Here is a 23,706-nt window from a genome sequence, read left to right on the forward strand (position 1 = left end):
TATTCAGGTTTTTAATGATTATCCTGCCTAGTCAACATCCCCGGTTCGTTACATTTAGCGAACCAACGTGTGGCTGTTCTGTCAAAATTTATTTAAGAAATTTCAAATAATTTAAATTTTTATTATCGTAAAAGAACCACACACGCCTGGATCGTTACAAGGATGCTTAGATAGACATTGCATGCGGGCAGCAAAGACCCTAGCACCGGTTCTGTCCATGGCCTTCAAATTTTCTTCCCTTTGCAATCCTGATCTTTATTTCTTTTTTACAGTCCAAATCATACGTCATTTTACTTCCCAAATATGTGAATTGTTCTACATTTTCTATACCAATTCCATCCACTTGTATCTTTTGTTTCATGTCCTTCTCACCAAATATCATTGTCTTTGTTTTTTCCAAGTTCATAACAAGTCCAAATCTCTTCCCTTCCTCATTTAACAGTTTTGGTATTTTTTGTAGTTCTCTTTCATCTTTTTCAATAATAACAATGTCATCTGCAAATCTCAGATTGTTAATTCTCATTCTTTGTACAGATATTCCTTTTCATCTTACTTCAGTTTGTCCATTGCTCTTTTTAAATGTGCGATGAAAATGCTTGGTGATATTGGGTCCCCCTGTCTAGTACCTCTGATTGTTCTAAACCATTTCCCCAAATCATCACCTATTCTAACTGCTGCAACTACATTCTGATAAACATTTTTTAATATAGCTATTAGTTTTTTATCAATTCAATAGGATTCCAGAACTGCTAATGTCACTTTCTAGTCAATACTGTCAAATGCTTAGTGAAAATCAACAAAGCGAGTATATATGTTTTTGTTTTTTCTCCTAGCTTTCTATGCTATTAACCTGATTATCAAAATCTGTTGAATTGTAGTTCTATCCTTCCTAAATCATGCTTGCTTGTCTGCAAGGTATGCTTCCAATTGTGTTCTCAATCTTTCTGTCAATATCATCATCATCATCACTTTATCAATTTGACTTGTCAAGGCAATTGTTCTATAATTTTTACATTCTAACTAATTTCCTTTCTTGTATAATGTCACTAATATTGATTTCACCCACTCCTCTGGCATTTTCCCTTCTTTCCATACCATATTACATAATTTTTTTGGTGCATTTCTGTAACCATTAGGAGGAGAAATGACTGTGGAAGAATGATATTGTGGGATAAAAATGGGAATAGAGTGACTGACACAGAGGACATAGTGGAATTGTTCAATGAACACTTTATTGGAGTATTTCATCCTGGAGGAGTCAGTTTTAATACTACAGGGATAGAGCAGGTTCGAGGTTTAGAGGTACAGGAGGAGAGTGTGTTTCAGGTACTGAGTACTCTGGATGTAAGTAAAGCTGTGGGATTGGATGTTATTTCACCTCGAGTTTTGAGAGAATGTGCTAGGGAACTGATAGTGCCTTTAACCTGGCATTTCAATGAAAGTCTGGCTTTGGCAAAGGTGCCCAGGGAATGGAAAGAAGGTAAGATAGTGCCATTGCATAAGGGTGGTAACAGACTGGAAGTGTCTAATTATAGGCCAGTCTGTGTGTCATCAGTAGTTGTTAAGATCTTGGAGAAAGTAGTGAGGGACCGTATACAGCATTGTGCAAATGAGGGTAATGTTATCTGTGAGAGTCAACATGGATTTGTGAAAGGGTGCTCTTGTTTTAGTAATATGCTAGCCTTTTATAATAAAGTTACAAGAACATTAGATGAGGGAAAGGCATATACTGCAATTTTCTTAGACTTAGCGAAGGCATTTGACCACATGATAAGCAGATATTTAAGTTGCAGCACATGGGTCTGGATGTCAGATTGGTCAACTAGATTCAGGATTGGCTGTCTGATAGGTATCAGAGAGTTGTGTATATGGTGGAGCAGTTTCAAGGAGGCAGAGGGTTACAAGTGGGGTCCCACAGGGCTCAGTTCTAGGACCTATATTGTTTAACCTTTATATAAATGACATTGCCAGTGGATTGCAAGGGGATATTCAGTTGTTTGCGGATGATGCGAAGCTGGGAAGGATTATTAGTAATAGTGCAGATGTGGTAGCCCTGCAAGAGGATTTAAATAAGCTAGATAGATGGGCAAATGAATGGTGGTGTCGGTTTAATGCAGCAAAATGTAAGGTCGTGAGGTTTGGGAAACATCGATGGGATGCTGCATACTCTATGGGAGGAGTTATACTGGAGGAAGTAGGAGGAGACAAGAGATCTGGGGTTGATGATTGATAGAAACCTGAAGTTTAGGGGACATATTGCAAAGGTGGTAAAGGTAACACAGAGGATTGCTGCAATTATGAGAAGGACACTGACCTGCAGAGATAAGAGGGTTATCATTCTGTTGTATAAGTCTCTGATCAGACCACACTTGGACTATTGTTCTCAGATTTGGTCCCCAGGATTTGAAGGGGATAAATTAACTGTGGAAAGGATACAAAGGCAGATAACAAAGATGGTTTCAGGACTGTACCATGTTAGTTATGAGGATCGGCTGAGGGAATGTGGACTGCAGAGTTTGGTGGATAGAAGAAGGAGAAGTGATATGATTGATACTTTTAAACTGTTGAGAGGTGGTTACAGGGTTGACACTGGGGAGTTCTTTCGCTTGATTGAACAGCGGCAAGGAGTGATGACAAGAGGCCATCCCTGGAAGTTACGAAAGGAAACTGTGAGCAAGAGGGTAAGGAGTGGTTTCTTTGTGTGGAGGGTGGTTGAGCCGTGGAATGCATTGCCTGATGGAGTGGTGGGAGCAAGAACGGTCAGTGAGTTTAGAGAGTGGTATGATAGACTTTGTGTTTCTCAGGGGGGGGGGGACCTCCGCTCGATGAGTCTTGACAGACTTTATGTTCTTAGGAAGGACCTCCCACGATGAGTCTTTTGACTCCATGGAGGCCTGAATAATAATAATAATAATAATAATATTATTATTATTATTCAGGCCTCCATGGAGTCAAAAGACTCATCGTGGGAGGTCCTTCGATAACATCATTTCTCCGGTGATGTTATTGTCATCAGGACTCTTGTTGTGTTTTAGCCATCCTATTGCTTTTTCAACCCCTCCTTTTAAAATGTCCATATCATGCTCATTACCTGGTGGTGATATCTGCTTCAATTTTTCAGTCAGTTTTCCAACGCTATCTAAATCTAGTTTTTCTTCATATAACTCACTACAGTATCTTGTCCACAGCTGTACGGTTTTTTCTTTATTCATCAATACTTTGCTTTTTTCATCTTTTATTGCGATCTCTTTTGGTTGCCACTTTCTATTAATGGTTCTGATCATTTTGTATACCTCCCTTGTTTTATGCTCTCCATAGTACTGTTCTATATTGTTGCATTGGGCTTCTAACCATTTCATCTTATCCATTCTGACTGCTTTTTTCACCTCATTACACTTTCTTCTATATTGCTCCTCTATTTGTTCTGATGTATCCCTTTTTATCTTCAGTATTCTTTTCTCCTGTACTAACTTCAGTGTTTCTTGTCTAATCCATTTCTTCTTAATCTTCTCTTCTTCTGGTACTGTTTCTTCAACTGCATCTTCTATTGCCTTCTTTACTCTTTTCACTCTTAAATTCGAGTTTTTTTCTTTCTCCACACTTTTAAGTTTCTCGTCTAACATTGTTCTGTACCTTCTTCCTATTTCTTCTTCACTTATTCTTGCTGTATCTCTTCTATTCTGATGTTGGGGTTTATATTTCTTTTTTAATTTCAACTTGATGTTTGCAATCACTAAACTATGGTCGGAGTCTATATCCGCTCCTTGAAAAGTTCGACACTGCTGTACTGATGTTATCCATCTGCTTTTAATTGTAATCATATCAATCATGTTCTTGGTTTTCCCATCATTTGATCACCACATCCATTTTCTACACTCCTTTTGTTGGAAGCTTGTGTTACAGATCATCATCTCGTGACCACAGCAAATTCTAACAATTTTTCACCTCATTCATTTCTTTTTCCAAAACCATATTTTCCCATGACTCTTTCCCAACCATCATTATCTATTCCAACTTTGGCATTCCAATCTCCTTCAATAATTAGCACATCTTGCTTTGGTATTGTTTCTATTGTCTCTGTCAGATCATTGTAAAATAAGTCAATATCCTCATCTGTGCTGTCAGATGTGGGTGCATATATCTGGACTATTGATATGTTAAATGGTTTTGTCTGAAATCTTGCTCCTATGATTCGTTCATTGACTGGTTTGTAGCTTAACAGTGCCTCTCAAGCTCTTTTGTTAAGAAGGAAGCCAACTCCTGCTTCGTGCTTGGTGTCATGTCCTGACCATATTACTTCGCATCCATTGATCTCTCTAGATGATGTCCATCGCATCTCCACCAATCCTAGTATATCACACCAGTATCTCTTCATTTCCTCACAGAGTAATTCTAATTTTCCTGACATCCAAAGTGTCTGCACATTCCATGTTCCTACTGATAACAGTGCGGTTAGTTTCAATTTCTGTTTCCTTTCGGTATCCCACTTTTCGATCCAACCCAGATTGCTCAATTGGTATCGCAGGCCTTGTTGATCTGGGCAATGTCCGAGCTGGCATGTTTTACCTGTTGATCCTATAAGCATCAGATAAGTTTTTTCTTTACAGTCAGAGCATTGATACTCATCTGACCGACCCTCCTCCTTTATCCAGGCTTGGGACTGGCATGAGACCACTAAGGATTCCATGGTGGAGTTAGCCTGTGTTTGTTTTGCTGCTAATCAGCCTACATGCACCTACCATTTCATTTCTCTGTGCTTACGAAGATGCTTTGGTGATCAAGAACAATTATCAGTTTAATAATTTAATAACTGACTGGGGATGAAGATATGTGGATAAGATCCAGAGAGAAGTGACCAAGATAGTAGCAGGTCTGTAGAGTGTTCCCCTTCCCTTAATGCATAGCATTATACATGTCCACAAGGAGATGCGCTTTGCATTATGGGAGATTCTAAGACAAGTGGTGAGAGCTTAGTCCACCTTTACCATGAGTTGCCTCAGTCCTAAAGATACTTCAGGCGCAAACGTTGTTTGCTTACACTTGAATAAAGGATTAAACTAAATTTATTATAGTCTAGCCAAGTGGGAGGGGAAAAACTTCCAACAGATTGAAGGTGTGTGTGTGTGTGTGTGTGTGTGTGTGTGTGTGTGTGTGTGTGTGTGTGTGTGTGTGTGTGTGTGTGTGTGTTGCAAAGTCTAGTTGATAACAGGTGGAAAAGAGGAGAATGTGATAAAAACTTATAAGTTACTAAAGGGATTCTATAAGAGTGATACAAAAGAAATTCTTCAATACAAGACAAGTAGCAATAAAATGAAGGATCACCCCTGGAAGTGTGGTCATCATGGATCTGAGGACTAGATATTTTTTTACTTGGAGAGTAACAGATGCATGGAATGTATTGCCAGGGAATGTAGTGAGTGCTCTGCGAGCGAATAAGGTTATTGTGTGAATAATGATTAATGTGGATCTTTCCTAATGAATTTTCTGACTCCATGCAAGTGCACGTAATAATAACAATAACTAAATAAAAATAAGTCAATTATTATTCCTGCATGTTCCTTTCTTCCTTTCATAACTTGAATATCATAAGAAAAGATGTGTAATTAATATGTTTTAATTAAGAATTAATTAAAATATATAAAAAACCAACTTAATAATATTACAGTGACTACTAACCAGTTATCTTTTTTTTCACTCCGTGTCAAATTATTAATGGGTACATTTAACAACAAGACCGAAATACTTGTTTTCAATTCCATTATATAAGATACTTACCAAGTTAAAAAGAATTCCAATGAAGAATTTCTCTCCAATATTAGCTACCTCAACATTATAGAGGTGCTGATATAAGATATAAGAGGATCAGGGTTATTTAGAAGTAATGCTAATGCATCTCAAGCTATGAGACAAATGTATTATCTGTCAGTTGCATTTGTTCATCAGCTAGTTTCTGTTTTTGTATATATATATATATATATATATATATGTATGTGTTAGTAGATTTCATGTGGGAGAAGAGGGCATGAGATATGACTTTATTATTATTATTATTACTATACCTCCATAGAGAGACAGAAACTCATTGCAAGCCTAACAACAATACTACCAGCAGTGTATTCCAGTCACTCATTCTCTTCTACACTTTGAACCCTCTCCCTCAAATCTATCTACTAAGCTTCCTTCACAACGTAAAATTTCAACACTAAAGAATTAAGAATTAAAAAAGAATGTACTAAGTCTGCAAATTATGAGACTGACAAAAAAGTAAAGTACATGAGATCCAGAACATTTTAGTTTTAAAACACTTTTGGCTACTTGTATATGGAAATATGACTTCTGCATTACTTCAACATTGGTATCACTTCTGGGTCTGGCTTCCACTGGCGAGAGACCTTAATAAAGGTCGAAACCAGTCTGGGTAGTGACCCTTCCCATAATACATAGTATTATACATATCAGCAAGGATATGTGTGTTGTATTATGGGATAGTAAGGCAATTCATGTGAAGTCATGTACCTATATATACAAGTAGTCCAGTCATGAAGTGACTTCATGCGCAAACTTTGCTTACACTTGGATAAAGGATGAAACCAAGAATATAATTTCTTGGCATATTTAATTTATACATGAGATCAATGTGATAATGCTTTTGTACTAATGAAATACAGTTTGTACACATATGTTACACACATATATAATATTACTTGTGTACATAATATCTCTCCCTTTCCACTGAAGAGACATCTCAAATGAAAAAAACGATTGCATTATTGCATTTAAACCCCTCTGAAGAAAAAGCATGGTCAAATGAATACAGATAAGTTTTTTTTTGTTGTTAATATCAACTCCAAAACACACACACACACACACACACACACACACAAGAGATCATGAAACCTTTCACACAAGAGTGCCAATATGAGGCCTTGCCATAAGGAGAAAGAAGGAATAATGATGTGCTTCTTGACCAAGTAAAGTTTGTATTCTGTAGGGAAAATGACGTGAGAAAGGCATTTCCAAAGAGCAAAAGTATAAGAAATGAAACAGAAGGAGAATGATATGATAAATTGGTTCATTAAGATCAAAGCTGAACTGTTCAAAACTGTATGGATAAAAACCAGCAGCTGCTCAAGATTTTACATGGACATACAAGTAATTGAATGTCATGGAAAACAGAGGAATGACAGTAGCCAATTTTGTAGCAGCATCCATGAAAATATTGGGTTGGCAAATAAGTTTGTTCTGTTCTTCGGAGTGGAATGAAACACATTTTATTTAGTATATATAATACATACTAGTCAGTTATATATTGACCCTCTTTATCAATGACCTCTTGCCATCTGTCCACCAACTTCATTATGCTGCGTTCATAAAACTCCTGAGGTTTACTGGCAAAAAACTGATCCAGGTGTCTTTTGACAGCCTCCTCATTAGCAAAGGTTTTCCTGTTCAGAGAATTCTGCAACAATCAGACTAAGTGGTAATCAGAAGGTGGCGCATCCTCTGTATTCACCAGACTTGGTCTGGTGAATATAGAGGATGCGGCAAAACATCTCAGCCAAGAGGTAACAATTTACTCCAGGTTGTTAATGATGTGTGGAGTCTGACGTTGTCATGGTGAAAGACAACTCCTTTCCAATTTGCCAATTAAGGACGTTGTGCTAATTGCATGGGCCAGTCGCGTTAACTGTGAGCAATAGACAGTTGAATTAATTGTTCTGCCTGACGGTAACACCTCGTAGTGGACAACACCTTTATAATCCCACCACACAGAGAGCATGATCTTCTTTGGGTGCAATCCCATTTTCGAGGTTGTTTGCAACAGTTCGCTCTTGTGCCCCCATGATCTTTTATGTACTATGTTATCGTACACGACCCATTTTTCATCTCCCGTAATTATCCGCTTCAAAAATGGGTCATTTTCTTGGCGGCGTCGCAGCAAATCACAGATGGATATGCGAGCAGTCAATTTATGCGGCACCCAAACACTGAGTTTTGAAACATATCGCAGTTTGTGCAAATGGTTTTCAATGCTTGTATGGAATATGTTCGGTGTTGCAGCAATCTCCCACACTGTTTGTGACAGATTTTTGTCGACGATATCCTTCACAACACTTGAATCAAACCTCGGTCGGGCGACTGGTACAAGGCCCATCACTGATGTCGAAATCTCCAAAACGGAATTTGGCAAACCACTTTTGGCATACGTGTTCTGTTAAGGCACGTATGCCCATATTTTTTTATGGGCCTGCGCAGCTCGTTTGCCTTTTTTTTTTCTTTTTTTTTTGAAATAAAAAAAGCAAAATATGCCGGTAATGTATGCTATTTCCTTCCATTTCTAAAAATATGTTACACACACTCAACTGAAAACGAAAATTCACTGAAAGGTTATGTGAAATGTCGCCTTTCAACTGCGTAATAGCGTTGCACAGTAGCGCAACAATAGCGACAGGCGAAATGGCATAAACTTGTACTAACACATACACTGAATGAACTTATTTGCCATCCCTACAGAAAGAATTAAGGTTGAAATAAATCTGTGAGAAAATTATTGGAGTGTGAGTGTTGCAAAGACTACACATCATACAGTGGATGTGCACACTGTATAAAGCACTGGTCAGACTAATAATGTTCCCAGATTTGGTCACCTGGTTATCATTGTGATGTGGACACATTGGAGAGGATCCAGAAATATGTGACTGAGATGATATCAGAACTCTGGAATGTTGGATAGAAGTTGAAAGAACGTGGATTGCAGAATTTGGTGGATAAAAGGAAAAAGAAGTGATGTGATAGACATGTTTAAGTTAGGTAATTTTATTGGATTAATCCATAAGGGATTAGAAAAAGGGTAGAAGGTGAGAGGGGGAAGAACATGAAGCCATCCCTGGAAATTATGTGGTGAAAAAGATATGACCAGTATATTTTTTACATGGAGAATTTTACCAAATATTACCGGAATATGTTGTTAATGCATGGAGTGTTAAGAATTTTAAGATTCAGCACAATAAATATATTATCAGTTGAATGAACCTCCCATGATGAGTCTGCTGACTCCATGGAGGGTGTAATAATAATAAAAACAGCAGGCTACTAGAGGGAGTGGCAGGTGGATATCTACTGGACAATGGCAAATGGCAAACTATTATACATTTTCCAATTTAATCATCACATATAAAATACATGGAAAAGAAATGCAAAAGAAAAAAAATATAAAAAAATATATATATATATACACACACACTGTCCAAAATTTGCCAGCCTGGTTGGCCAAATGATTAGCATATCCACTCTCTAAACGGATCACATTGTGGGCATGGATGTTTGTGATTGTCTTTAGGTGATAGATAAATTTCATTGCCTGGTGTGAGATCACCATCCCACTTACTGGAGACCTGAAGTGGTTTGCAAAAGTTCCATGTTTGGTTCTCTAGAGCAGGATTAGTTGTAAATAATAAAATATATAAAATTTATAAAATTTAAAAAAAATATCCTTAGCCAACCCATAGTACAAATGTACTATAGGTTTGCAAATAACCTATTGTGGGTGGGAATTGTTTTTCTTGATAAATGTGAAACTATCCCTTTTACAAGCTTTCAATGCTTTGTAATATCTGTTGACTGCTAACTGTTAGAAAAGCATGAAATTTGAAAAACTTTTGGGGTAACTTAAACTCAAAAATATTGTGTTTTCTTAGATTTCTCTGTGTCTCTTTCATCAGTTGCAATCAGTTACAATTTAAGAAGCTTAAATGCACATTTAAGCTTCTTAATCCAGGAAGGCAGAAGTTAAATGCTTTGTTTACTTCTTTCCAATAGAAGTGGATAAATTAGATAAATAAAATTATTTTTATCCAAAATTTATCTAATCATAAAATTTTCTTCTTCCCATTATTGTTTATACAATTCCCTTAGGAGGGCATAAATTATTTACTCTTGTTTAAGAAGAAAATGTTTACCTAGTTTACAAAATCACAAGGAGTGTGCATAAGAAAGAAAGGTTTATTTAGCCGAATTTACAAATATACACACAAATATGTGTGTATATTTGTGTATTTGTATATTTTTAAAAAACATAAATAGTAAATGCAATTAATTTTTCCCACCAAATGACATTTAGGTAGTACATAATTTTTCATTACCAAGCTTGCCCTGATCCATTTCATTACCAGAGCACCTCTGTAGTGCACCTGGAAGAAAGAACAACAGTGCATTGTGCCCTTCAATTGGAACAGACCTGAGTTTGGTTCTCATCTTCATGAGAAGAATCTTTATATGGGCTTTTTCAATTGAAGGTGAGTTAGCCAATCTTATATGGAGGTAGCAGGGTTTTTTTCTCCTATCAGTCAGGAGAACACACATAGAACTTATCTGTAAATGGGATGAAAAGCCTGATTTTCTGGAGGAAAAAAGCCCTGCTACCTCCGTATGAGAATATGAGATTGGAGGTAGCAAGATTTTTTATATTAAAATAGACTTTGTTTTTAAACAGATACTGGGCATCTTTTATTCTAATATTGATTTTTGGCATAAAATAATATTATTTTATGCATATATTACAACTTTCTTGATATTAAATTAATAAAATGAAAATAGCAGTTCAGCTGTCTATAAATCGAAACAATGTCTATTTCCTGTATGGTTACTTTTAAAGTCACTGTTGTCACTTATAGTAAAGTCCAATGCTAATTTTTGTGTAATTTCCACATATGGTAGAGGCGTTTTATGTACTGAAAGATATATCAAAATAGACTTTTTTATTTTTTTCTTCTAAGTCAGAAACTAGGCATTTTCACTTCTAATATTCATTTTTCATATGATTATCTTAAGTATAAGATCAGATACTTTGGTAATATACTTACTTCTCTTGGCACTGCTCTTTTAGTTTCTACTTCTCTTCCATCAATTTTATGAGGTCTAGCATCTTGTGTAGCATCTACCATAGCAGAATGCTTATATGTGACGAAACCAAAACCTCTTGATCTTTTAGTAACTGAGTCCTTCATAACTACACAGTCTATTATATCACCCCATTTTTGGAAATGGCCCTTTAAAGATTCTTCAGTTGTTTTATAATCAAGACCCCCAATAAATAGCTTGCGATGTTGCTCTGGTTCATTATCATGCTGTAAAAATTAATAATTAATAAACAGTATTCATTTTTTTCTTTGTAATCTTCAGAGTGCTTAAATAACAAAATTATTAGCATTATGCTTAAAGATCACATATTGTTATTATTAGCCAATCTCATACAGAGGTAACAGAGTTTTTCTCCTGGAAACTCGGTTTTTTATCCCACACACAGGCAAATCAGTCTAGACAAATGCAATGTGTAGACAAAAAATATTTTTTTTTTTTTTAAAAACGAAACCTGTGGTGCGTTCATAATTAGAAGAAACACACGTATAAACCACAGTGAAAATTATTTAATTGTAAATATTTCATCATAAGTATCTTAGGACATCATCAGTACAGTATTTAAACAAAATTAGGAATAACATACAGTTAGGGCGCATGATTACAATAGAATCTCATGAAAATGTGCATAACGTGCTAAAGTAGTAAAAAAAAAAAAAAAAAAAAAAAATGTTAATTATTTAACACAATTTTGTATGATAATTTCCCATACTTTAGGAATAGTAAGAACGTCATTGCGGTTTAGGTTTGGTCTGTGTAGTAGGGCTTCAGAACTTTCTTTGTATAAACGGTTATGTTTAAATAAAGATCTATGTAAAAGTTTAGCCTTTTCCCAATGGATCCTATGGTTTAGATTTTCAATTTCATGTTGAGAGAGGCCAGATTTCTGCGGTTTAAGAAGACGAATGTGGTCTTCATGTTCCGAGATGCGTTTCTGAACAGACCTACCTGTCTGTCCAAAGTAAGATAATTTGCATGAGCATGGAATCTCATAAACACCAGGTAACATCAAGGGTGAGAATTTGTCCTTAGGAGAAGGTAATAAGTTGTAATTTGGTTGATAGGTTTGTAAGTAATGGCAAAATTGTATTTCTTCATAATTTTAGAAAGACATTCTGAGATGCCTTTAACGTAAGGTATGGGAATCCTATGCACTTCTTCCTGTCTGGTTTGATGTATGCAGAAGTGACTGATGATTTTTTGAGTTGTTTTGGGATTATATCCATTTAGGATGGCTGTATTTTTGATAACTTCTAATTCCTGGTTTAAAGATTCTTCAGAGGAGCAGAATTTGTGTGCTCTGGAAACTAGTGATTTAATAATGCCAGATTTCTGAGATGGATGATGAGCAGAAGAATTGTGAATGTAGCGACCTGAGAATGTAGGCTTGCGAAAGACGGACGTGGCGATGGAACCGTCTTCTTTTCTTTTGATGTGTAAATCCAAAAAAGAGATACCCTGTGGAGATTCGTTTTCTAACGTAAAGTTGATGCGATGATGAAGAAGGTTAATTTTATCTAGAAACAGTTGTAATTCAGGTTCGGGATGATTCCAGACTGCAAATACGTCATCGACATATCTTAGCCAAATTTTTGGTTTGGGTTCAAAAGTGAATATTTTTTCCTCAAGGTATTCTAGAAACAAATTTGCTAGGTTTGGTGATAAAGGAGATCCCTTTGCTGTTCCTTCCTCTTGCTTGTAAATTTGACCTTTCCAGGTGAAGTAACCTGATGCAATAACAAACTTGAACAATTCAACTATATCAGACGGAAATTTTTGAGTTAGTAATTCTATTGTTTCTTTATGGGGAATGTTTGTGAAGAGGGAGACAATGTTCAAGCTGATTAACAAGTCAGTTTTTGATAGTTGAATGTCTTTAATTTTTGTGTGAAACTCAGTAGAATTTTTGATTGAAGAGACTGAGTGGCCTATGTGAGGGCTGAGAAGGTTAGATAAGAATCTTGATAACTTGTACGTTGGACAGCCGATACAGTCTACGACGGGTCTAAGTGGAACGTTAGTTTTGTGTAGCTTAGGTAAGCCATAAATTCTAGGAGGTCTTGCATGGTATGTCTTAAGTTTTTTGATTGTTTCTTCATCTAAGGAGGAAGTTTCATTAAGTAGCTTATTTAATTTTCTGAGTTGACGATTCGTAGGATCAAAATCCAATTTGGAGTAAGTATTACGATCTCGAAGAAGTAAATTCATTGTAGATCACTTTAGTGATCTACAATGCCAAACCTTCAGAATTAAATATCCCACCGTCGGAATTGAAAGCTATTATTTCCTTAAAATGTAACAAAAATTTAATCATTACTAGAGCTGATAAAGGAAATACCACTGTGGTTCTTGATACCAATTCATATGACCGAAAAATGAATTTACTTCTTCGAGATCGTAATACTTACTCCAAATTGGATTTTGATCCTACGAATCGTCAACTCGGAAAATTAAATAAGCTACTTAATGAAACTTCCTCCTTAGATGAAGAAACAATCAAAAAACTTAAGACATACCATTCAAGACCTCCTAGAATTTATGGCTCTGGCCTCTCTCAACACGGAATTGAAAATCCAAACCATAGGATCCATTGGGAAAAGGCTAAACATTTACATAGATCTTTATTTAAACATGAACATTTATACAAAGAAAGTTCTGAAGCCCTACTACACAGACCAAACCTAAACCGCAATGACGTTCTTACTATTCCTAAAGTATGGGAAATTATCATACAAAATTGTGTTAAATAATTAACATTTTTTTTTTTTTTACTACTTTAGCACGTTATGCACGTTTTCATGAGATTCTATTGTAATCATGTGCCCTAACTGTATGTTATTCCTAATTTTGTTTAAATACTGTACTGATGATGTCCTAAGATACTTAGGATGAAATATTTACAATTAAATAATTTTCACTGTGGTTTATACGTGTGTTTCTTCTAATTAAAAAATATTATTGATGGTGGTAGATGGCATTGTATATTGATGGTGGTAATTCCATTGTATTTCTGGTGGAGAAGCCACAACCTATGAGGTACATCCTTCTTGGTGATAGATGGAGGGAAACCCCTGGAACTTGTTTCCTGTTAAGGTCGCTCTGATTATATTGAATAAGAAATTGTGGACAATGTAGATTCAATGTCTAAGGGTATAAGCTTTGTTGCATTATTTCTGCAGGATGTAAATACAGGAATCTGGTCCTCTAGGTTGGGAGATGAGAGTTGTGCAAACTTAAGAAAAGCTTACTGGATTATGATTTTGGGAATACAAGAACAATATAAGATGGGAGCATTTAAAGCACTCATATCAGAAATCTATCAATATAAATTACAATAAGTGACAGTAAAAAACAAAAAAAAAAAAAAAGATGGATTGGAAAATAATGCAAATAGAAAATTTACAATTTTTTTCTATTGGGAAAGAATCATGGAAACATGAATTTGCAGCAGCTTTTATAGTAGATGGAGTGGGGGGGGGGGGGGGGTGATACACAAAGTAAAGAAAATGTTTGAGACCTGTGAATGAAAGAATACCCACAATATGGATCAAACAAAATATTTTTTAATTTCTGTATTAAAAATGCTCATGCACCACCATCATAATCTATGTTTAGTCCAAAACTGGGTGAAGGCTTCCCCCAAAGTCTTGAATTTAATTCCTATCTTGAGCATTTCTGTTATTATTATTATTATGATGATGATGATGATTATTATTCAGGCCTCCATCGAGTCAAAAGACTCATCGTGGGAGGTCCTTCTTAAGAAACACAAAGTTTATCAAGACTCATCGAGGGATGGTCCCCCCCCCCCCCGAGAAACACAAAGTGTATCATACCACTCCTTAAACTCATTGACCGTTCTCGCTCTCACCACTCCATCAAGCAATGCATTCCATGGTTCAACCACCTTCCATGCAAAGAAACCACTCCTCACCCTCTTGCAAACAGTTTCCTTTTGTAACTTTCAGCGATGGCCTCTTGTCATCACTCCTTCCTGCTGTTTCAACCAAGCAAAAGAACTCCACAGTGTCAACCTTGTAACCACCTCTCAACAGGTCTCAATCACATCACATCTCCTTCTTCTATCCACCAAATTCTGCAGTCCACATTACCTCAGCTGATCCTCATAACTAACATGGTACAGTCCTGAAACCATCTTTGTTATCTGCCTTTGTACCCTTTCCACAGTTAATTTATTCCCTTCAAATTCTGGGGAACAAGTCTGAAACCAATAGTCTAAGTGTGGTTGGATCAGAGACTTATACAACAGAATGATAATCCTTTTATCTCTGCAGGTCAGTGTCCTTCTCATTATTGCAGCAATCCTCTGTGTTATTTTCACCACCTTTGCAATATGTCCCCTAAATTTCAGGTTTCTATCAATCATCAACCCCAGATCTCTTGTCTCCCCTACTTCCTCCAGTATAACTCCTCCCATAGAGTATGCAGCATCCCATCGATGTTTCCCAAACCTCACGACCTTACATTTTGCTGCATTAAACCGACACCACCATTCATTTGCCCATCTATCTAGCTTATTCAAATCCTCTTGCAGGGCTACCACATCTGCACTATTACTAATAATCCTTCCCAGCTTCGCATCATCTGCAAACAACTAAATATCCCCTTGTAATCCACTGACAATGACATTGATATAAAGGTTAAACAATATATCCCAAGGTTCCAGTACTGAACCCTGTGAGACCTCACTTGTAACCCTCTGCCTCCTTAAAACTATCCCACCATACATAACTCTCTGTTACCTATTGGACAGCCAATCCTGAATCCAGTTTACCAATCTGACATTCAGACCCATGTGCTGCAACTTAAATATCAGTTTATCATGTGGCACCCTGTAAAATGCTTTCTCTAAGTCTAAGAAAATGGAAGTATATGCCTTTACCTCATCTAATGCTCTTGTAACTTTAAGGCTAGCATATTGCTAAAACAAGAGCACCCCTTCACAAATCCATGTTGACTCTCACAGATAACACCACCCTCATCTGCCCAATGCTGTATACGGTCCCTCACTACTTTCTCCAAGATCTTAACAACTACTGATTACACGCAAACTGGCCTATAATTAGACACTTCCAGTCTGCTACCACCCTTATGCAATGGCACTATCTTACCTTACTTCCATTCCATGGGCACCTTTCTCACAGTCAGACTTTCATTGAAAAGCCAGATCAAAGGCACTGTCAGTTCCCCAGCACCTTCTCTCAAAACTTGTGGTGAAATACCATCCAGTCCCACAGCTTTACTGACATCCAGAGTACTCAGTATTTGAAACACACTCTCCTCCTGTACCTCTAAACTTCGAACCTGCTCTATCCCTGTAGTATTAAAACTGACTCCTGCAGGATGAAATACTCCAATAAAGTGTTCATTGAACAATTCCACTATATCCTCTGCATCAGTCACTCTATTCCCATTTTTATCCCGCAATGTCATTCTTCCACAGTCATTTCTCCTCCTACTGGCCACATAGCTAAAAAATTCCCTAGGATTTTCTTTGGGTCTTACCAATCTCCTCTCATATTCTAGTTTTGCCTTCCTTACCATGCTAGTCACTCTTCTGGCCTGTGTCTTATATTCTTCATGCATCTTCTCTTCACCTGTCTCCTTATATCTTCCATAGCCTCTTTTTCGCATGCAATTCCTGCTTAATATTGTTTGTCATCCACTTTACTCCAAATTGTGTCCTTCTTCTTCACTCGTGGTATACAACTTACCATTGCTGCTAATAAATATTCTTTCACAATTTCCCACGCACTAATGATATTCTGGCCTTCCAATTCCTCTCTCCATGAAACTTCCCCAAGTTGATATCTTAGACTATTATAATCACCTGCCTTATAATTCCACATATGTTCCCATCTCTTTGATACTCCTGCATGTCTATTCATTTTCCAAGTCAAAACCATATGGTCACTCTCTCCAACTGGTGGGAGAGAATCATCTCAGTTATTATCAACTCTTCTGATGCTCTATGCCACTGAATTCTCTCTATCTCTTTAATCTCATCCTCCCACTGTTTCTTTGATCTTCCTTTCTCTCTTTCCTTCTGTAGGATACCATTCTGATATTCATAAGTGAGCAGAAGAAATGCAAGTCATGTTGGGAGCGAAAGAATGAAGTGACTGATATTATGAATATAAGGCAGGATGGTGAAAGTGTTTTGAGAATGTAGCAGAAGCAGTGAATGATACTGCACAAAATACAAATGAGAGTTTGAAGGAAGTGGTTGAAAGTAATAATGTGGATGACAAGATGCAAGCGTGGAAAGAAATTGCATGCTTACACGGATTCCTCCAAAGGACAAAACATGAACTCTAGCAACTGGAGAAGTGATTGGCATGTAGTACAGAAAGACGGAGAATGAAAGAGCGAATGAGAAAAGAATAAAAGTATGAAAAACTGGTAGAAAAGAGATAGTACTGTATGTGGATTCGATGATAAGAGGTATACTTAATGAGAAAGTGGCAAAAGCATGTTTTCCAGGTGCAAAGATAAAGGATGTTAGTGAACCTTTAAGTTTGCAGAAGAAAGAAGTGAACAAGTTAATTGTTTTGGTAGGCATAAATGACTTGGAAGGTGAGAAATATGCAATGAGAGAGATATGAAAGAGTTGTTAAAGAAACAAAAATGAAGAGTAAGAAAGTAAAGATTGTGAGACCGCTGCCTAGCTATGATAGTACAGAATTAAAAAGAAGGGGCACGATTGCCACTGAGTCAATGAGAAGATTGTGCATGAGGAATGGTGTGCAGTTTATAGATGTGTGGAGTGAATTTGATGGATGTAAGGACCTGTATATGGTCCTTACATCCATGAAATTCCTCCTGATGGACTGCACTTAAATGGTTTTGGAGTTATGTTGTTCAACAAGAGTTTTGAAGTGCAAAACCAGGGAAACTACAGTTATTAGGGAGTTGCAATCAAGCATGTGTCTGTCCATCCCTGAGGCAAATGAGTGTGAGTGCAAAAATGAATGTGCAGAAATACCTACCCCTGGTAGGTTTTATGCACATTCATTCTGCACAAAAGGGGATATGATGAGTGCAGCAATCATTGCGAAGAACTAGGTGCAGTTTCCCACGTTTGGAATCTGAATGGACAGAAAATGACATTATGTAATTGTAACTGTGGGTCCAAGGGGATGGTGAAATTCATGTACCTGAATGCTCAAAGCGTCAGAAATAAAGGAGAGGAGTTTTTGGTATTGGCAGCTCAACTTGATTGTCAGAATGATGTAGCTACAGGAAGAGAAAGTAATGGATATTATATTTTCAGAGAAGATAAAAGAAATAGGGCAGGAGGAGGGGTATTATTATTATTATTATTAGAGGCCATTCCATGGAGTCCTTAGACTCCTCAAGGAAGACCCTAAACAGAATGTCAAGCACTATCCAACATTTGTGCGGTAGGTATAATTATTATTCCTAGAGGCCACTCCATGGAGTTCTTAGACTCATCGAGGGAGACCCTAAACACCATGTCAAACATTTGTGCAGTATCTATCATACTTTGCTTCAAACCCATTCATAGTCTTGGCACCCACAACAGACTCTGTCAACCTCTTCCACTCATTCACCACTCTCCAAGCAAAAAACCTACTTCTAACACCCCTGCTTACTACACTCTTATTCAGTTTCCAGAGATGGCCCCTAGTTCTCCCATCACCAGACCTGTTCTGAAAAATTTCCTCAGAATTAATCTTGTAAAAACCCTTCAGTAATTTATATGTCTCAATCATATCACTCCTTTTCTACCTGTCAACCAGTTTCTGTAACCCACACATCTTCAACCTGTTCACGTAAGGTTCATTCCATAGATCTGCTACCATTGGTAACTTGAAACTGGATCCTCTCCACATCTTCCGCATCACCAAGAAATCCTGGTGACCAGTCTCCAGATTTTACCAATCTCCAAATTTTGGGAAGTGATCATTATTAATTGTTCATAAGTTTTTTTCATTTATTTTTTATTGCATAAAAAAATTTTTACATTTGTTCCTTTGAACTCTAATGGTGTAATCATGTACTTCAGCTACAACTGAGACATGATATGTATGCATGGTTTATGACTTATTATTGTAATTAATGTTTGGAAGTCTATCTTTTGATGATGCCCATGTAACATTAGATGAAATATATTGCAGTTTTGGAAAAAATTCTATATTTTTGATATATGTGTAAGCCACAAAAGTTATTTAAATAAGTAAGAGTGTGGATGAGTGTATTCTGTTGAAAAAAAGATTGAGAAGCTGTTCCTGAAGTTGTATAACAGTACAGTAAATAAGAAAGTAAGGAGTGGATTTTTTATATAGTGAGCAGGCTACATTTGAATTTTTGTGAATGGAGGAGTGGGAATGAATTGAAAGTACAGGATGATAGCTATGCTTAGTTGAATGAGACCTTCAGCATTAAGTCTACAGGCTATGTGGTGGTTATTTCCCTTCATTTCCCCATCTTTGACCATTAAGACCACTGAATAGGATTATTATTATTATTACAGGCTACTCCAAGGAGTTCTTAGACTTATCAAGGGAGACTCTAAACACCATGTCAAGAACTATCCAACATTTGTGCAGTATCTATCATACTTTGCTATGAACTCATTCCACAGACTGTGGCAACCTATTCCACTCATTCACTACTCTCCAAACAAAAATTCTAGTTCTTAACACCCTTGCTAACTACACGTTTACTCAGTTTCCATGGATGGCCCTAGTTCTCCCACCAGCAGACCTGTTGTGAAAAATTTCCTCTGAATTAATCTTGTAAAAACCTCTCAGTAATCCCTCAATCATATAACCCCTTTTCTGCCTGTCAACCAATTTCTGTAACCCACAAATCTTCAACCTGTTCTCTTAAGGTTCATTCCATAGACCTGCTACCACCTTGGTAACTTGCCACTGGATCCTTTCCACCTCTTCCGCATCACCAATAAACCCTGGTGACCAGATATGTGCGCAGTAGTCAAGATGATTTCTTATCAAGGCTCGATAGAGAGGAATAATAACCTGCTCGTCAATGCTTTAGCTACTTTTGCAGTGTTCCCCCTAAACTTTAACTCCCCTTCCACTAACACTCCTGAATTTCTCACTTTGTCAATTTCCTAGAGCAGTGGTTCCCAACCTTTTTCCACTTATGTACCCTTTTAAACCCATTTCTATAAATTTTACCCCATGTTTTTAAAATAGCTGTTTTTAAATACTGATGTTTATTGTTCCATAACTAACACTTTGCATTTTGTTTACTTTACTTGTTTTTCTGCCATTACTGATTATTTTTCGCGTACCACTGAACAGCCCAGCAAGTATGCGTACCCCAGGGGTACGCATACCACCAGTTGGGAACTGATATCCTAGAGCATAGTTCCATCATTGCAGCAGTATACAGATGGTAATCTTTTCATCCCAAAATGCATAGCTTTTATACTATGCCACATTAAACTGACATCCATTCTCATTTGCCCGGACTGCAAGTCTATCCAAATCATCCTGCAAAATTTTATCATCATCATCTGTATTAACTATTGCTCTACCAACTTTGCATCATCGGCAAACTACTGAACAGTTTCTCTCAGATCCTTTTCTATATCACTAATATACAAATTAAACAGTAGCAGCCCAACAATAGAGCCTGTGGCATGCCACAAGTCACAGGCATTCTTCTGTACTCTACTCTTGAATAAACTGTTCTCTGATATCTCTCCATCAACCACTCTTATCCACCTCACTACTGCAGTTTACTGATTAGAAATCCATGTACAATCTTGTCAAAGGCGTTTGCAAAGTACGGCAGTATCAGTGTAAACCTTTATCCAACTCAGCTGTCACTGTTTTAAAAACACGAGCAAGTTGCTGATGCATGACCTACCCTTCACAAAACCATGTTGTTCCCCCCCCCCTCATACAGTAACCTATTTATGCATTCCTGTGTTTTGCTCTTGACCAACTTCTCCAGCACTTTGACAACAACATCTGATTTGCTGATCAGATGGTAATTTATACATCAGTCTTGGTGCCTCTTTTATGCAATGGAACTGTTTTCTCCTCTTTAGACCCCAAGGGGGTGTAAAAAGGAGAAGAGGAGAGAAACAAGGGCACTAGCATCTTCACATAAAACTCAAGCTGGTATATCATCTAATCCTATAGCTGTATTCACATTAAGGTTCTGTAATATGCTATGCACCAACATTTCATTTAATTCAGTTCCCATATAAGCCTTTGTCTCTCTCGTTACTGCAATATCTTCACCTGGTAATTCTACTATTTCGACTGATTCAGTTACCTCCCTACCATCAGCATTCATTAAAATCATTCTGCCATAAACATTCTTTCTTTTACTTGCAGCATATCAAAAGAACTGTTCTTTTGATATGCTGCAATGATTATCTTTGGCTTGCAATGATAATTTCCTTTCCTACTCTGCTTTGTCTTTCTTACCACACTGGTTACCCTTCTGGCCTGTGCTTTGTACTGCTTATGTCCCTGCTGGTCACCTTTCTCCTTGAATTCCCTCCACAATTTTTTTCTTTTTGTGCAGCTCAAGCTTAATGATGATATTCATCCATTTAACTCCCACTTAATTTACTCTCCTGATTCTAGGTATGCAGTCTATCATTACTTCCCTTAAACCCTCCCTATCCCACTTTTCAAGCACTATCAACATACAGCCCTTGCAGTTTCATATTCCATGGCACTGATCCAAGCGATCTCTTAAGCTTGTCATGCTTACCAGCCCTGTAATTTCGCATATATCTTAACCACCTCCCAAGTCAAGACTGTATGATCACTCTCAGCAATTAGTGACAATGTGGTCATATTGGTTATAGACAAATTCTCAGATGCAATTACTAGATTGAGCACTTTCAAACCCTAGTATATTCCATCACATGCTGTCTCAGGTAATTATTCCTTAGTAGCTGCAGTCTCCTTTCCTCCTTCCGATCTATGTTCCCATAGCTAAAATCCTCCATAACAATTATCTGCCCTCCACTCAATGAGCCTATTTGCCGATGCATATAGCAGCATCAAACTGTATACTTTGTTCTGCTGGCATCTATCTCACACCAGATAGCCTCAAATGTGCTATTTTCACTGACCTACAGTTGAACTTCTACTTTCTTTGGTTGCAGTTCATTGGCTATCATCATTAACACTCCAACCCCATTCTTTTCTCTCTCTCCTCCCTGAACACACTATACCCTTCACCAGGGCTGTCACCAGATTAGATCGTGCCCCAAGGCAAACAATTAAATATCGCCCCTGATAGTATAAGACAAAAATATAAGAAAGTCTCTAATTGCTATTTTGTTTTTATTACAAGAGAAACATTAATGCAAAATGATTACATAATAATATTAATTAAACGTATAAACTTATAAACAATAAAACTGTTTATAAGCTCTTCTAAATTTAAATTATAAGCCATAATGTTCGCCTCTATCGATATAATTGCTAGATCAACCAATCTTTCTTGGGTCATTGCTGTTCACAAATAATTTTTAATCAGTTTTAGCTTGGAAAAACTTCTTTCCGCACTTGCTAAGCTAACAGGAATTGTTAGCGTAGTGATGCGCCTACTGCAATATGGCTGAACGAGCGCCGTGAAGTAGGCTACTTCCATGCTATACCCTGTCGATGATACTGCCCTTCACATTCTATCCCAACTAACTATATCATCTTCTGTCAGCCATGTCTCACTAATGCCAACAACCTTTGGCCAGGATGAACTAACCAATACCAAAAAATCCTCCCCCTTGTTCCACATGCTCCTTGTATTAGTGGACATAAAGTGCAAAAGACTCTTAGGCCACCGCTATCCTGATGCTTTATATTAACTGTCCCATTCTGGTTTCTTACCAGTGGTACTAACTTAGACATTTTTATACACATCCACTTTCACTTCATTCAACAACACTTTTCCAGACTCTGAACACCAAATTCATTTGGATGCAACCATTCTTCTTGTGTAAGAAGTCATTTTGCCTGTTAATAATTAGTATTATTAATAGTATGAATAATATAAATTATTCATACTATTAATAATTAATATTATTCATACTATTAATAATTAATATTATTCATACTATTAATAATACTAATTAATTATTAATTAGTATTATTAATCATTAATTTTATGGTATTAATTATTAATGTGATATTAATTATTAATCCAGGGAGCCCAGAGGATGAGGAGCAGGAGATGTTTAGGCAGTTGAGCTTGGCAAGTGCAAGAAGAATGATTGTTATGGGAGATAAATTAGTATAAATTGGGAAGAGTAAACTGCATATCATAATAAGGGAATGGAATTTTTAGAATTCTTGAGGAACAAATGTCTTAGGCAACATATAGTAGAAGGAACACGAGGTTTAACAGTTTTGGAGATTTGGTCATAGCTCTAGAACAGCTAATTATTGACATTATTATTATTATTATTATTATTATTATAATGGAAGTTGAATAGACATCAAGGAGTATCAAAGAGAGAGGAATGTATGTGAAATTATAAAGCATGTGATTATAATAGTCTTAGATATCAACTTGGGGCAGTTCCATGGTGGGAGGAATTGAAGGGCGAGATATCATCAGTGCTTGGGAACTTGTGAAGAAATATTTATTAACAGTAACAGTAAGCTATATATACCATGAGTGAAGATGAGGACACAATTTGGTGCAAAGTGGATGACAAATAATATCAAACAGAAACTTCTCATTAAAAAGAGGTAATGGAAGAGATATAAGGAGAGGGGGGGGGAGAGCAGATGCATGAAGAAT

General features: G+C 36.8%; 1 protein-coding gene across 1 annotated transcript in view; it reads right to left on the minus strand.

Annotated features, from left to right (window-relative positions):
• The window catches only part of LOC150098975 (heterogeneous nuclear ribonucleoprotein 87F-like), an 86,741-nt gene extending 63,930 nt beyond the window's left edge, over positions 1-22,811 (minus strand). Inside the window, exons 1-2 of the mRNA XM_090405784.1 lie at positions 22,791-22,811; positions 10,863-11,126 (exon numbers count right to left, since the gene is read on the minus strand). Coding sequence (XP_090261910.1) covers positions 10,863-11,126; positions 22,791-22,811 — 285 coding nt within the window. The remainder of the gene's footprint in view (positions 1-10,862; positions 11,127-22,790) is intronic.
• Positions 22,812-23,706: the final 895 nt, after the last annotated feature.

The sequence above is a fragment of the Typopeltis vanoorti genome, chromosome 15, assembly GCF_054136105.1.
Source record: "Typopeltis vanoorti isolate ZY-2024b chromosome 15, IOZ_Tvanoo_1.0, whole genome shotgun sequence".
Classification (NCBI taxonomy): Eukaryota; Metazoa; Arthropoda; class Arachnida; order Uropygi; family Thelyphonidae; genus Typopeltis; species Typopeltis vanoorti.